The 12,953-nt window shown below is 45.5% G+C and overlaps 1 protein-coding gene across 1 annotated transcript in view; it reads right to left on the bottom strand.

Annotated features, from left to right (window-relative positions):
- The window catches only part of LOC122939473 (ATP-dependent translocase ABCB1-like), a 578,859-nt gene that overhangs the window by 166,903 nt on the left and 399,003 nt on the right, over window positions 1-12,953 (bottom strand). The window contains exon 19 of the mRNA XM_044295545.1: window positions 3,564-3,767. Within this exon, the coding sequence (XP_044151480.1) occupies window positions 3,564-3,767 (204 nt within the window). The remainder of the gene's footprint in view (window positions 1-3,563; window positions 3,768-12,953) is intronic.

Raw genomic sequence — 12,953 nt, 5'->3', positions numbered from 1 at the left:
CACTTGCACTTTATATACAAGTAAATATACAGGAAAGAATGTTTCCCCTAACAATTTTTCCTCTAAAATCGATTTTATCTTCGGTTTTGTGCGTATTATTGTCAGTCTGTAAAAGTGGCGTACTACTGGGACAACGTCGTTCCCAGCGGCAACCTAGGAGTCCAAGATGCATCCATACATCCTCCCCATGCTGTTCCCGAACCATTTTGGTGGTGTTTCCATCAATTTCTGACCTTTTTCTATGAACCAGGCACCCTCCCCTTTTCAGAGCAGGGGTGCCTGGTTTAATGCTCGGGTTCTCCCATTGACTTTGATTATACTCGGGTGCTCAGTAAAGCACCGGATCATCCTGGTGTGTTCGGCCAGAGCACCCAAGCACCCGAGCACTTTGGTGCTTGATCACCACTACTAATTATACCTAATAGGTAATTTGTGCGGAAGTGGTAGCCATAGCTGTTTCTCGGGCTCCCTCTTCAGAATCAAACCCTGATTCCCTGTTACCCAGGGTCACTGTGGTTGGCGCTGAAAATAACATCGAAAGTTGATAGGGCAGATATCCGAATGGATCGTTGCCATCACGGGGACGTGCGATCGGTCCTAAGTTATCTAGCGTCACCAAAGCGGCAGCAGGCCCTCGCACAATGTTTTAGATGGTCAGATCAGCCCTTGCTCCAAATATTTTTGAGGGTAACCAGCAGGCCATCAATCATAATTTTTCAAGGGTGTATGATGCCATCCTTTATGTGTAACAAAGGGTGTATTGTAGTGCCGGTTCCTTGTAATTTTTGGCAGCCCTTTCACTTAGTGCATAGGCTTTATGAGTGTAGGAGTCCCACTACCTGAACAATTGTACCACAATGTGAATGAGGCCCTCCTTTATGTGAGTCACCAATGCGGCAGCAGGCCCTCTCCCCTAAGGTTTTAGATGGTCAGATCAGCAGGCCCTTGCTCGAAATGTTTTTGAAGGTCGCCAGTAGGCCATCAATCATAATTTTTCAAGGGTGTGTATGATGCCTTCCTCCTGTGTAACAAAGGGTGTTTTGGATTGCCAGTTTCTTGTAATTTTTGGCAGCCCTTTCACTTAGTTCATAGGCTTTATGAGTGTAGGAGTCCCACTACCTGAACAATTGTACCACAATGTGAATGAGGCCCTCCTTTATGTGATATACAGGTTGTATCAGAGTGTCTCTTCCTTGTAATTTTTGGCAGCGCTTGCACTTTATATACAAGTAAATGTACAGGAAAGAATGTTTCCTATCAATTTTTCCTCTAAAATCAATTTTTTTATTTTTTGGTTTTGTGCATATTATTGTCAGTCTGTAAAAGTGGCGTACTACTCGGGCAACATCGTTCCAAGCAGCGACCTGGGAGTCCAAGATGCATCGAGACAGCCTTCCAATGCTGTTCCCGAACCATTTCGTTGGTGTTTCCATCAATTTCTGACCTTTTTCTATGAACCAGGCACCCTCCCCTTTTCAGAGCACGGGGTGCCTGGTTTAATGCTTGGTTTCTCCTATTGACTTCCATTGTGCTCGAGTGCTCTGCCGAGCACCCGAGGATCCCAAAGTGTACTACTCGAGCCACCGAGCACTATGGTGCTCGATCAACACTATTGCTGATATATCGTCTTGTTTTTCTTTATACCTGACCTGTGCTTGTGTTTCTGGACTCTGCTACTTGTTTTATCCCTGCCTGTTTGCCTTGAATCTCCTGTTGCTGATCCAGACTGCCTAACCTGTACCTGTGCCACCTGCCCTGACCTATTGCTTGTTTTACTTTGCCTCTGTCTCGTGCTTTTGTCCTGCGCTGTTGCTCCTGGTTACTACTCGGCCTGCTGACTACGCCTGTGACTATGGTACCTTACTCTGGTCCACCTGGACCAGCTGCCTAATGTGCCAATCCTTCTCAAGAGGTAGCAACCTGGTGTTCCTTTTGGGAAAGCCTATCCCCACCAGCAGGTGTACTGTGAAGAACAAAGGGTTCACATAGACAATGCCCATATAGGAGCTATAGTAGGTTCACACCCGCTGGTTCATGACACAGAAAAAAATATGTTTTTTTTATTATTTACTTTTTTGGAAAGCACATGATTTTAATTTTTTATACTATAAATAAAAGAAAAATAATAATAATTGTTCCTTTAGGGGGACTTAAAAGGCACCTAAAACCATTACAGAAAACACAGAAGATGTAGCGGCACTTCTCAGAGCGCTCTGTAGCTTTCACTTGCATCTGCCCTGCTCTGCTTTTGCTGCGTGCAAAGTATGGATCCATAGAAAGTATATAGGATCCATACTCTGCATGCTGCAAAAGTAGAACAGATGCAAATGCAAACAGAAAGTGCAAACTGCTCTAAGAAGTGCACCTGCACCTTCCTTGGTTTGCATGAAGGTTTAGGTATCCTTTAATAGATTTGAACCATGTGATAGGTGCTGAATAACAGGCTTTTCATAACAAGTGATCAGATTGGAGGTCTGACTAGCCTCTCAGATGCCTCAGTCACTCTTGACATGGCATATAAGGGGTTAAATGACCAGGATCAGAGTTATCTCCTATGTCAATCATTACAGCTGGGTATTAGCTGTATATGTAATCCTGCTCCATACACCCCTCATGTCTATTTGAATTTAGTCAGAAGTCACCCGACACACTGTGGATAACATATTGCAATGTATGTACTGGACTCCAAGCAGCACTGAGAGTGAGTTGGGAACCAGAGATCAGGCAAAATTCATTACATGGGCAGACACACGAGAATACAGCACATATTTGTAGGACAATAGACTACTAGAACCTATAGCTCAGGCACCTTCCTAAAGGAAAAGTTACCTTAAATATCCTAAATTGCCTGCCATTAGCTAAGAAAAACAAGGATATGCTGACCATGTGTGAGTGCCCTATAGAATGCAGGAGGAGAAGCACAGCTGGCAGGAAGTAGGAAGGAGAACACTCTAGGTTGGAGAGGTGAAGTAGGCTACAGAATAGTCCAGGAAGTAGGAAAGAAAAATAAGAATGGCACCGGCAGCATCTCACATCATCCAATTTTTATTGCAAGGCTTGACAAAGGCTGAGTATCAGCCGAAACGTTGCTGTATTTGTCTTGAGGTCGCAATAAAAATTGGATGATGTGAGATGCTGCCGGTGCCATTCTTATTTTTCGTTCATCATATGGCCTGTTGGATCAAGGGTCAACGGTGAGGCTGTTGCATCGTATTTCTACATCGACCAAGGACCGTGTAGTGCTGCTTCTACTTACATTTTACTGCTAGTCGAGGAAGTAGGTCGCTGGTGGGCCTGCAATGCCAGGAAGACAGACTGGAGAATGCATTGAGAGTGCCCAACAGGAGAAGAAAGGTTTGTGGTGGGGACAGACCACCAGTAAAACACATGCTAACAGACAGTTAAAAAGAAGTTATGTGTAGTGTAATCCTGAAGTCTTACAGAAGGGAATGACTGCAGGATTAGACTACATACTATGTGAGACACTAATATTAATAGTAAACATTTTTTGTAGGCAGATCTATAATTTGCATGACTGCAATGCAGAAATGAAATAAATATACCCTTCCAGCTTCCTGCAGGGCCTTGTGTGTTTTGGATGCATGACTTGCTATAGACCTCTGTTCAATTATCATGATTCCAGCGAGAAAAGGAATAAATGCCAAGATAAGAAGCATCAGTTGCCAGGCAAGTACAAAACAAATTATGACTGTAGCAAGCAAAGTTGCCAGAGTCATTGTTAGTAATCCCAGTTGACTTCCAGTAATCTAAAAGACAGAAAGAAAAATATATTGTCACTGTACTTTCACACAATTTCATTTAATTAGAGAATGGTGTAACTAGCAAATTTTTAACTCACTTTATTTTAAGAAATCTGTCTGCATCCACCTGAACAACAGCTGTAGTCATGGCTATTGAAGGGTCTCGCTTCCACCTAAGTTGCAGTCCATTACCTTTTGTCAGGTAACCAAGACTCATAAGATGGCTGAGAGGTAGTGTGGTTGTGTTACGCTGGGTTCAGACCTGAGCGTTCGCGATGGAGCGCTCTGTATGCGCGATTGTATGGGCGTTTGCAATCGCACATACAGAGACAAGCGAACGCTCATTGTCGCGCGTTCCCGCTAAAGTCTATGTACGGGAACGCGCGACAAAATGCCCCAAAGAAGCTCATGTACTTCTTGGGGCGTCGGGCGTTTTGGGGCGATCGTACGCGCTGTAAAATGCTCAGGTGAGAACCATTCCCATAGGGAATCATTGGTTCTTGCCTGCTGAGCGTTTTACAGCGCGTAAAAAACTGGGCTTTCCCTTTGTGCTGGATGCAGTGTTTTGCACTCAAAAATAATAATTACTGATGTCCGAAGGACTAGTTTACACCTGTTAATCCAGCACCTACTCAATTTCCTAATACTTAGCTTTTATTGATATACTAATAAAACTATATTACTAACTTACTAATTATTAAAATTCCAATGCATCGCAGTCCTCACTATTCTATTTCGATCACTATAGTGTTGTACAGCATCCCCTATTAATATAGGGTACAGGTCACTACTGGATTCTACTGATGCCGCTGGCTGCGCGCTGCCAGCACGCTATTTATTTAGTTTAGTGATTGCCCTTATGCTGTTTGGGGCTGCAACTTGCACTGTATTAAAATTGAAGCTTCACGCTGCCCCCCGACATGTTTCGCCGTTACCGGCGTCTTCAGGGGTTAGGGCAGAGTGTGAGCGTGTCTCCTCCCGGATGGTTTATGAAACCTTTGTTTGTGATGTCATCAATGTGTGTTCCGCCTGTGGGCGTGATTGGGACCTCTGGTTGGGCTCTGATTGCTATCATGCCGGACCTAGTTCCTCCCACCGGCTACGCCTATCTACCTTTGACCCCTAGTTTTCTCGACGTCATGGGGTTGCGCCGCGCCTGTGTTTTGGACTTCCGTTTTTGTCAACTTACCCTACTGCGCATGTCTCTAGACTTTGTTCACGGTGTGTAGGATTCATCATGCCAATAGCGCATGCTCTAAAACATAGAGTGTTCTTGGAGCCGATTACTGCGCAAACCATCAGCTTCATTCCTCTGCGCTCTGACTCCGAATCCTACATTTGCCATGGCGCACGTTCTGGGACGTTGGTCACTGGCATTATCAATCATGGTTCCCCCATCTATCCAAGCTATTCCACTTATGTAAGTGATCAATGTGCGGGACACATATCATTATAGTTATTGTGACCTTATACGTTAGTTCTCTATTTGTACATCTCCTCATACTATCCTATTTGCCTTCTATATTTAGACGAACTAGTTCTGCGCTTATCCCTGCGCTTATCCAATCACTCAGGCACCTTGACGTGCATCTTCCTATCTAGATGGTCCCCCAGAGTGTTGATGTCAATCTAGGGGCTAATCCAGATTACAGACTACTTCTATATTCCTTCTATATGTAGTTACTTATGATAGTTACCTAGATTCCCAACATCCCATGTCTAGGCTTAATGTCCTATTCATTGTCTCTAATATGATTGCTTGATTCTAGTGTTTCCCATACTACTAGTCACTCACAATACTGTTAGATTTTCCTATCAATGGTATTAATTTTAGATAGAGGTGTCTGGAGTGATGGATAAGGTTTATCTGGATGTGTGTCCCTATTTTGATTCTTTTTTTTTTAAACTCGCTTTATTGAAAAGTAACAAGCAAGAAATGCAATAAAACAGTCACATTCAAGTACAATTAGTTACGCATCACAATGCCTAGGTGCAATACAGCAATAAAGGTTGTCCTCTTTAAGTCATTGATGGTCAAGACGTATCAATAGTGCACTTAGCAGTAAGCATCCATACCAAAAAACGATGACACATGGTTAATTCTCTAATGTGAACATTGATCCGGATTGCCGTAGCAGGTAACAGAACGTAATGAGACAATTAGGTTACAGAGTGCAGATGAACTGTCGTGGCAGTCAGAGGAGAGCCACACCAGGGCCCCCATATCTTTTGGTGCTTCTGTGGGCATCCTCTACGGGAATACATAATCTTCTCAAAGGGAATTATGTTGTTAACAAGGGTCTTCCATTGAGTAATCGTGGGTGGCCTGTCCGCCATCCACCTAAGAGCAATAGCTTTCCTGGCTAAAAACAGGGCCTCCCTAATGAAGGTGAGTGTGTAGCGTGGTCTCGAATCCTCGTCTAAAATTCCCAAGATGCAAATCTTCGGGCAAACCGCCAAAGTATCTGGGATCAGGGAAGAAATGAGCTCCACTACCCCCCTCCAAAATGATTGAATGTAACTACAGTCCCACATCAGGTGCCAGAAATCCGCGCCCAACTGAGCACATCTATGGCATCCGGTGTGTGATCTTCTACCCATTTTATATAGCCTAGTAGGGGTGAGGTAACACCTATGCAGAATAAATAACTGAATCAATCTGTTAGTAGGGGACGGGGATACAGTTATCGGAACTTCAAGGGCCTCACTCCACTCACCATCTGTCAATGTGGGTATATTCCCTCTCCATTTACATTCTGCACTCAGTGGAGAAGCTGACATTTTAAGGTTGAGCAAATGTGTATATAAGGCGGATATCAGTCCCCTCGGTCCTTGTGTTCTGAAGACCCCAATGAGCGGATATAGAGATACTTGTCTTTTAAGATCTCTGATCTGGGCCTGAAGGGCGTGTCTCAACTGCAAATACCTGAAGAAATGTGGCCTTAAGACACCCGCTTTGGTCTGTAACTGAATAAAAGAGAACAGAATGCCATTCTCATAAAGATCTTTCAAACAGCAAACACCGTACCCTCTCCATATCCTCTCTCCTTCACAGTGTAACAAATGTGGAAATAATGGGTTATTCCATAGTTGTATATCATCTGGTAAATCACTGTATTGCTGCATCTTTGCAGCCCTCCACACCTGATGCGCCAGCTTGTGAATCAATATGAGTGGGCCTGTTAGAGATGACGGGCCCTCCAAAACCAGCCACAGGGTGGAGAGATGCAAATACTCCTGCAAGTAATATTCTGAGTTAGGAAGCACATCCTGGGTCATCCATGCCACCAAGTAACGCAACTGGCCGGCAAGGAAATACAAGAATAGATCCGGCAGGGCTGCCCCGCCCTCCTCCCAGCTCCTCTGTAAGGATTTCACGGCCAGTTTACGTCTGTTCTTACCCCATATAAATGTCGCCATGAGAGAATGAAGTTTATCGAAGAATTTACGTGGTATGGGTACACACGCATGTTCCAATAGATACAAAGCCTTGGGCTGAAGTACCATTTTGATTAGATTTACGCGTCCCATGGTAGACAGCGGTAGGGTATTCCAAGACTTAAATTTATCTACAAAATATGACACCAAGGGACTCGTGTTTAGGTCATGTGAGGTGGCAGGGTCCTTAGTGATATTGACTCCTAAGTATTTGAATTTGTCAACTACCATTAGATTCTGATATACCGATGGCCACTCTGCGGCCCATAGCGGCATTATGGCCGATTTTGCCCAATTTATGCATAGACCAGAGAAGACCCCAAACTGCTCAATCAATGTGATTGCTCGGGGCAAGGTAACCTCTACTGAGTCCATGTACAAAATGAGGTCATCAGCATATAGGCCCAGTCTGTCCTCCCTATTTCCCATAGCTATGCCTTTAAAAACACTATCCTGCCTGATTCGTAATGCTAAATGCTCGATAGCTACCGCAAACAAAAGAGGCGACAAGGGACATCCCTGCCTGGTCCCCCTATATAGTGCAAACGTTGACGATAGAGAGCCATTGATCAGAATATTCGCGGATGGGGATTTATAAATTATATTGACCCACCTGATGAAACTAGGACCAAAACCAAAACATCCAAGGACATGTTTCAAATAAGGCCACTCTACAGAGTCGAACGCCTTGGCCGTGTCAAGCGCGGCCAACGCCCACAGTCTCCTGTCCGCGCAACCCAACTGAGCAATAACCTGCGCCCTACGTATGTTGCTGGAGGTAGATCTACCAGGGATAAACCCAGATTGATTTTCATGTATAATGGACGATATTACTCTGTTCAATCTGTTTGGCAGTATTTTAGTGAGAATTTTGTAATCTAGATTTAATAACGATATAAAGCGGTACGACCCACACTCTGTAGGGTCTTTGTCAGGTTTTAACAAGACTACAATAGAGGCCTCGTACAACGATTCTGGAAGACCGTCAGCATCCAAGGAGGCATTGTACATGCGCAGAAGCTGTGGTGCCAGAATTTCCCTATATTTAGAATACACCTCCAATGGAATCCCGTCTGGCCCGGGGGCTTTGCCTAAATTAAGTCCCGCTATCGCCTCCTCTACCTCCTCCAGGGTGAATTCCCCATCCAGCAGTTCCCTATCCAAAGCAGACAGTTGTGGGTGGGAAACCTCCTGAAGGTAGTCCTCTAGTGCCTGTGTGGTATACTGAACACGAGAGCAATACAGGTCCTGGTAGAATTCCTTGAACCGATCCAGGATACCCTCAGGCTCAGACACCACCTCCCCTTCCCTATCACTAATGCGTAATATCGGCGGAGACATGTTATTCCTCCTCACTACCTGCGCCAGCACCTTCCCCACCTTGCTGCCTTGTTCAAAGGTTTGTTGCTGCATGAAAAGCATCCTGCGATCACTTTTTTCTTGCAAATGGTTCATGTACTGTCTACCCTTCATCATCCAATCTCTCCTGTTCTCTTCAGTGGGGTCTGAGACATATGCAGATTCTGCATTCCTGCACTGCGTGCCCAAGTCCTCCCCCTTACGGCAAGTGAATTTCTTAATGTAAGAGATGGATGACTTAAGGCACCCACGCAGGAAGGCTTTCAGAGTCTCCCACAACAGGGCCGGATGAGCGTCAGCTGAGTTAACAGCAAGGAATGAATGGAGTTGGTCAGGTATCCTATCATTCAGGGACATTAAAGATAACCAGAACGGGTGTATGCGTTGTTTGGGCACACGGACAGCACAGTAGGGATCAGTGATTGAGGCCGTTATAGGTGCATGGTCAGATGGACCCTGGGATCCGTAATGTATCTCTCGAGTAGCCATGAAGGTGCCAGGGGTGCCCAGGAGGTAGTCAATCCTAGATAAGGCTCCTCTAGAAGGAGTGAAGCAAGAGAATTCAATTCTGTCTGGGTACCTCTCCCTCCAAATGTCCAACCACCCAAGCTCATCCAACAGGCGAGCCAAGGCAGTTTTACCCGAAGTCCGTCTATAGGAGTCACTGGACGGGCTGCGAAACCTATCCTTCACATCGTCCAGGGTCAAGTTGAGATCCCCCATGCCAAGTACCCCGGCTGACGGGAATTGTGCTGCAAATCCTGCCGCAGCCTGCAGCAGGGAAAGATTGGCAGGGGGGGGGATTGTACATATTTAGAATCACATAAGGCATACCATTAATGTGGGCATATACAAAAACAAACTTCCCCTCAGGGTCAACAGACGTGTGATGAGGTTCCCATTTGACCGCCCTGTGGATCAATAATGACACCCCTTTAGAATACGAGTTGCCATATGCGCTTTCCACCCACTGAACCCATGGTTTCCTAACTCTCCCTCCTGTGTCTGTGGTGAGGTGCGTCTCCTGCAGACCCAAGATATGCGGCGCGAAACTGCGGATATGTGAAAACACAGCCATTCGTTTCCTAGGTCCGCCTAAACTTCTGACGTTCCAGGACATCACTCTTAAACCCGCCATGATAAACACCAGGTAAAGACACAAGGATAATCACCCCTCTCCTGGGGTTCACCATGGCAGGAATAATGTGCACTGTATAGGACTCTCACATCTTGCTTGTTAGACATTGCAGTAATAGCGAAAAACATTGCAAATACACTAAACCACCCCAACAGGGGGTAAACATAAGCACATCCATGTGAACAAGTGGCCATGTGTTTGGGGGACCTGCACGGTGTATATAGGTGAAAACCCAATGCAGGTGGAGTAGCTGACTCCCCCCATATGAAGTTATATCTGCTGATTACATGAATACTTGGCATGAGGAACTGCCCGCAATTAACCCTCAATGACCCTGAGGCCAATTAACAACATGAATTAATACTTTACCCAACTCTGACTTGGAGCAGCGTTGGAAAACAGAAGCATAGGGAAAAAATAAAGTAAAAGTCATGAATAGGTATAGAGGGCAAGCAGGGTACAGTCCACGCAGCAACTTTTTCATCTCTCTCAGGCCCATGAAGAGCTTCAGGTGCAAGCCAGATCATCTGGGAGGGGAACGTCGGTGTCTCCCAGCCAACCAGTCCTCCGCTTCAGCAGGATTGGAGAAGAAAAGTGACTTGTCGCCATCTACAACTCTCAGGCGAGCAGGATACGCCATGGAATACTTGAGGTTCAGTTCCCGAAGGCGTCTCTTAATAGAGACAAAGGTAGCACGTTTCTTCTGAAGGTCAGCAGAAAAATCCGGATACAGTGAAATGTTCGCAGAGCCTAGTGATATCTTCTGTGCGACCCTGGCCTGTGCCAGAATGAGATCTCTGTCCCGCCAGTTTAACATGCGAGCTAGTAGAGGTCTTGGGGGGGCGCCAGTAGACAACGGCCTGGCAGGTACCCGGTGCGCCCTTTCCACCGTGTACGCAGATGAGAAAGCAGCATTGGGGAATATCTCTTTGAGCCATCCCTCCAGGAAGACTGCTGGATCTGGGCCCTCGGCCCGCTCAGGCATGCCAATGATGCGCACATTATTGCGCCGCGCACGGTTCTCAAGGTCGTCACTTTTCTGGCGAAATAGCTCCACAGACGCCTCCACTGCAGTAATCCTTGCCGGTAAGGGATTGGTTAGATCCTCCAGGTCTGATACTCTGGTCTCGGTCACTCGGACCCGCTCGCGCAGCTGCTGCACATCTTGGCGTAATAGGCCCAAATCCACCCTTACCTCATCGATCTTCCCGGTCAGGGAGACCTGGCACCCAGTAATGGCTGCCATGAGTTGCTGGTGAGAGGTTTGCAGGGTGAATTCAGGTTCAGCCTCCGCCTCGGTGAGTGGCTGTTGTGACGACTGGCTCCTGGTGCTGGCCACACGTGTCGGAGACGGAGCCGCGGCGCCATGCTGGGAGTCCTGCCTGGCGAACTCCTTTAGTCGCTCCGCCGCCATCTGTGCCTTGCTGGGGCTCATGTCAGAGGTAGAGCGCTGGCTGCTGGCTTAGGTAAGCTCGATGGGGCAAATTTCAGCAGATGTGGGGATCAGGATGGCTCAGGATAGTTGGCGGGAGCCGGAGCTTCACTCAGATGCGGCCGTCCATTACGGCAGTTGGCCACGCCCCCCCCCCCCTATTTTGAATCTACCATCATCCACTGGACTCATGTCCTAGTTCTTGTATGATCTATATCTTGATTCTTATATATGCTAAATGATAGTGGGTTGCTCTACTTGTATAGTTGTTGGTCACAATCTTTATTCTATGGCCTAATGGATAGATTTAGGATAGATTTATGATGTTATTTGGCCCATTGTTGTTTGGCCTATATTGGGATCCATATTTAGCCTAGTAGTTACTCTAGGCTTTTGCCCCCACCTGGGGTCCCTTTAATTTGTCCTATTGTTACTTTGTTCCTAGGTCTTCCATCCGGTAGGTTGCTTCATTTTCATTTCCAATTTTTCTTTATTATTCTACATATTATTATTGTTTTAATTTGTTTATTTTAATTCTTTCTAGGTCGGTTACCATCTACAGGAAGGACGCATATGTGAAACCTTCGTTAAGACCTTTAGGAGACAAGCTGTCAAGCAGGTAAATCCACTTTGTCTCCTCCTGTTGTCTATATCTCCTTTTCGTGGGCCTGATTTCACTCTCATTAGTCCCCAAAATTTGAAGTCCGTACTTTTACCTCTATGTTTCTCTCTCATGTGTCTGGCTAAACTGGTATCTTCACCCGTGTTAATGCTGCTCAGGTGTCTCGAGATTCGCCGTCTTAGTTCCTGGGTGGTCTTTCCAACATATAGCTTAGGGCATTCGCATTTAATAACATAGACGACTCCTTTTGTCTTGCAGTTGATGTAGTCTCTTATTTCATAGTTTTTTCCATTTGTTGGATTTGTGAATGTTTTTGTCACTTTCATCCGTCCACAGAAGGTACAATCGCCACATGGATATGACCCCTTGTGGTTCAACCAGGTGGTTTTGGTAGTTGTTCTGTGGGGTTGATAGTGGCTATGGACTAACATCTCTCTCAGATTCCGTCCTCTTCTATATGTTACCACTGGATATTTTTGTATCACGTGTTGTAAATCAGTGTCGGCTTGCAAAATATGCCAGTGCCGTCTCAGGATTTGTTGTATGGCTCTATGTTCTATGTTCCTATGCAGCGTATAGTTTTATCACCTTGTTGTTGAGGTCTACCTGTCAGTAGATCTAATCTTGCTATCTTTTTTGCCTTGTTATATGCTCTATGCAGGCATTTCTTAGAGTAGCCTCTATCATAGAACCGTGAATAGAGTACACTACATTCTTTTTCAAATGCCTCCTCTGTGGAGCAGTTCCGCCTAGCCCTAAGATACTGCCCCACAGGGATTCCTTTCTTCAAGGGGTCAGGATGGAAACTTTGCCAATGTAGCAAGTTATTTGTGGATGTTGGTTTGCGAAAAATTTCCGTTTGGATACTGCCGTCAGGTTGCAAGGTGAGTTTGAGATCCAGGAAATTAAGGGTGCTCTTGTGAATATCGGCTGTGAATTTCATACCAATTTGGTTGTCATTGAGTTGACTAACAAATTGGTGAAATTGTGTTTCTGTGCCGTCCCAAAAAATTAAAATATCGTCAATATAACGACCCCAAAATAAAATGTGCTGTGTGTACTTATCCATGGTGTCAGTGAATACTACTCTATCTTCCCACCACCCTAGGAACAGATTGGCGAAACTCGGTTAACAGGTCGTGCCCATAGCGGTTCCCGTAATCTGTAAATAATATTTGCCGTTGAACATAAAATAATTGTGCT

The sequence above is a fragment of the Bufo gargarizans genome, chromosome 5 (assembly GCF_014858855.1).
Source record: "Bufo gargarizans isolate SCDJY-AF-19 chromosome 5, ASM1485885v1, whole genome shotgun sequence".
Classification (NCBI taxonomy): Eukaryota; Metazoa; Chordata; class Amphibia; order Anura; family Bufonidae; genus Bufo; species Bufo gargarizans.
This window is presented reverse-complemented; position numbering and strand designations above follow the sequence as displayed.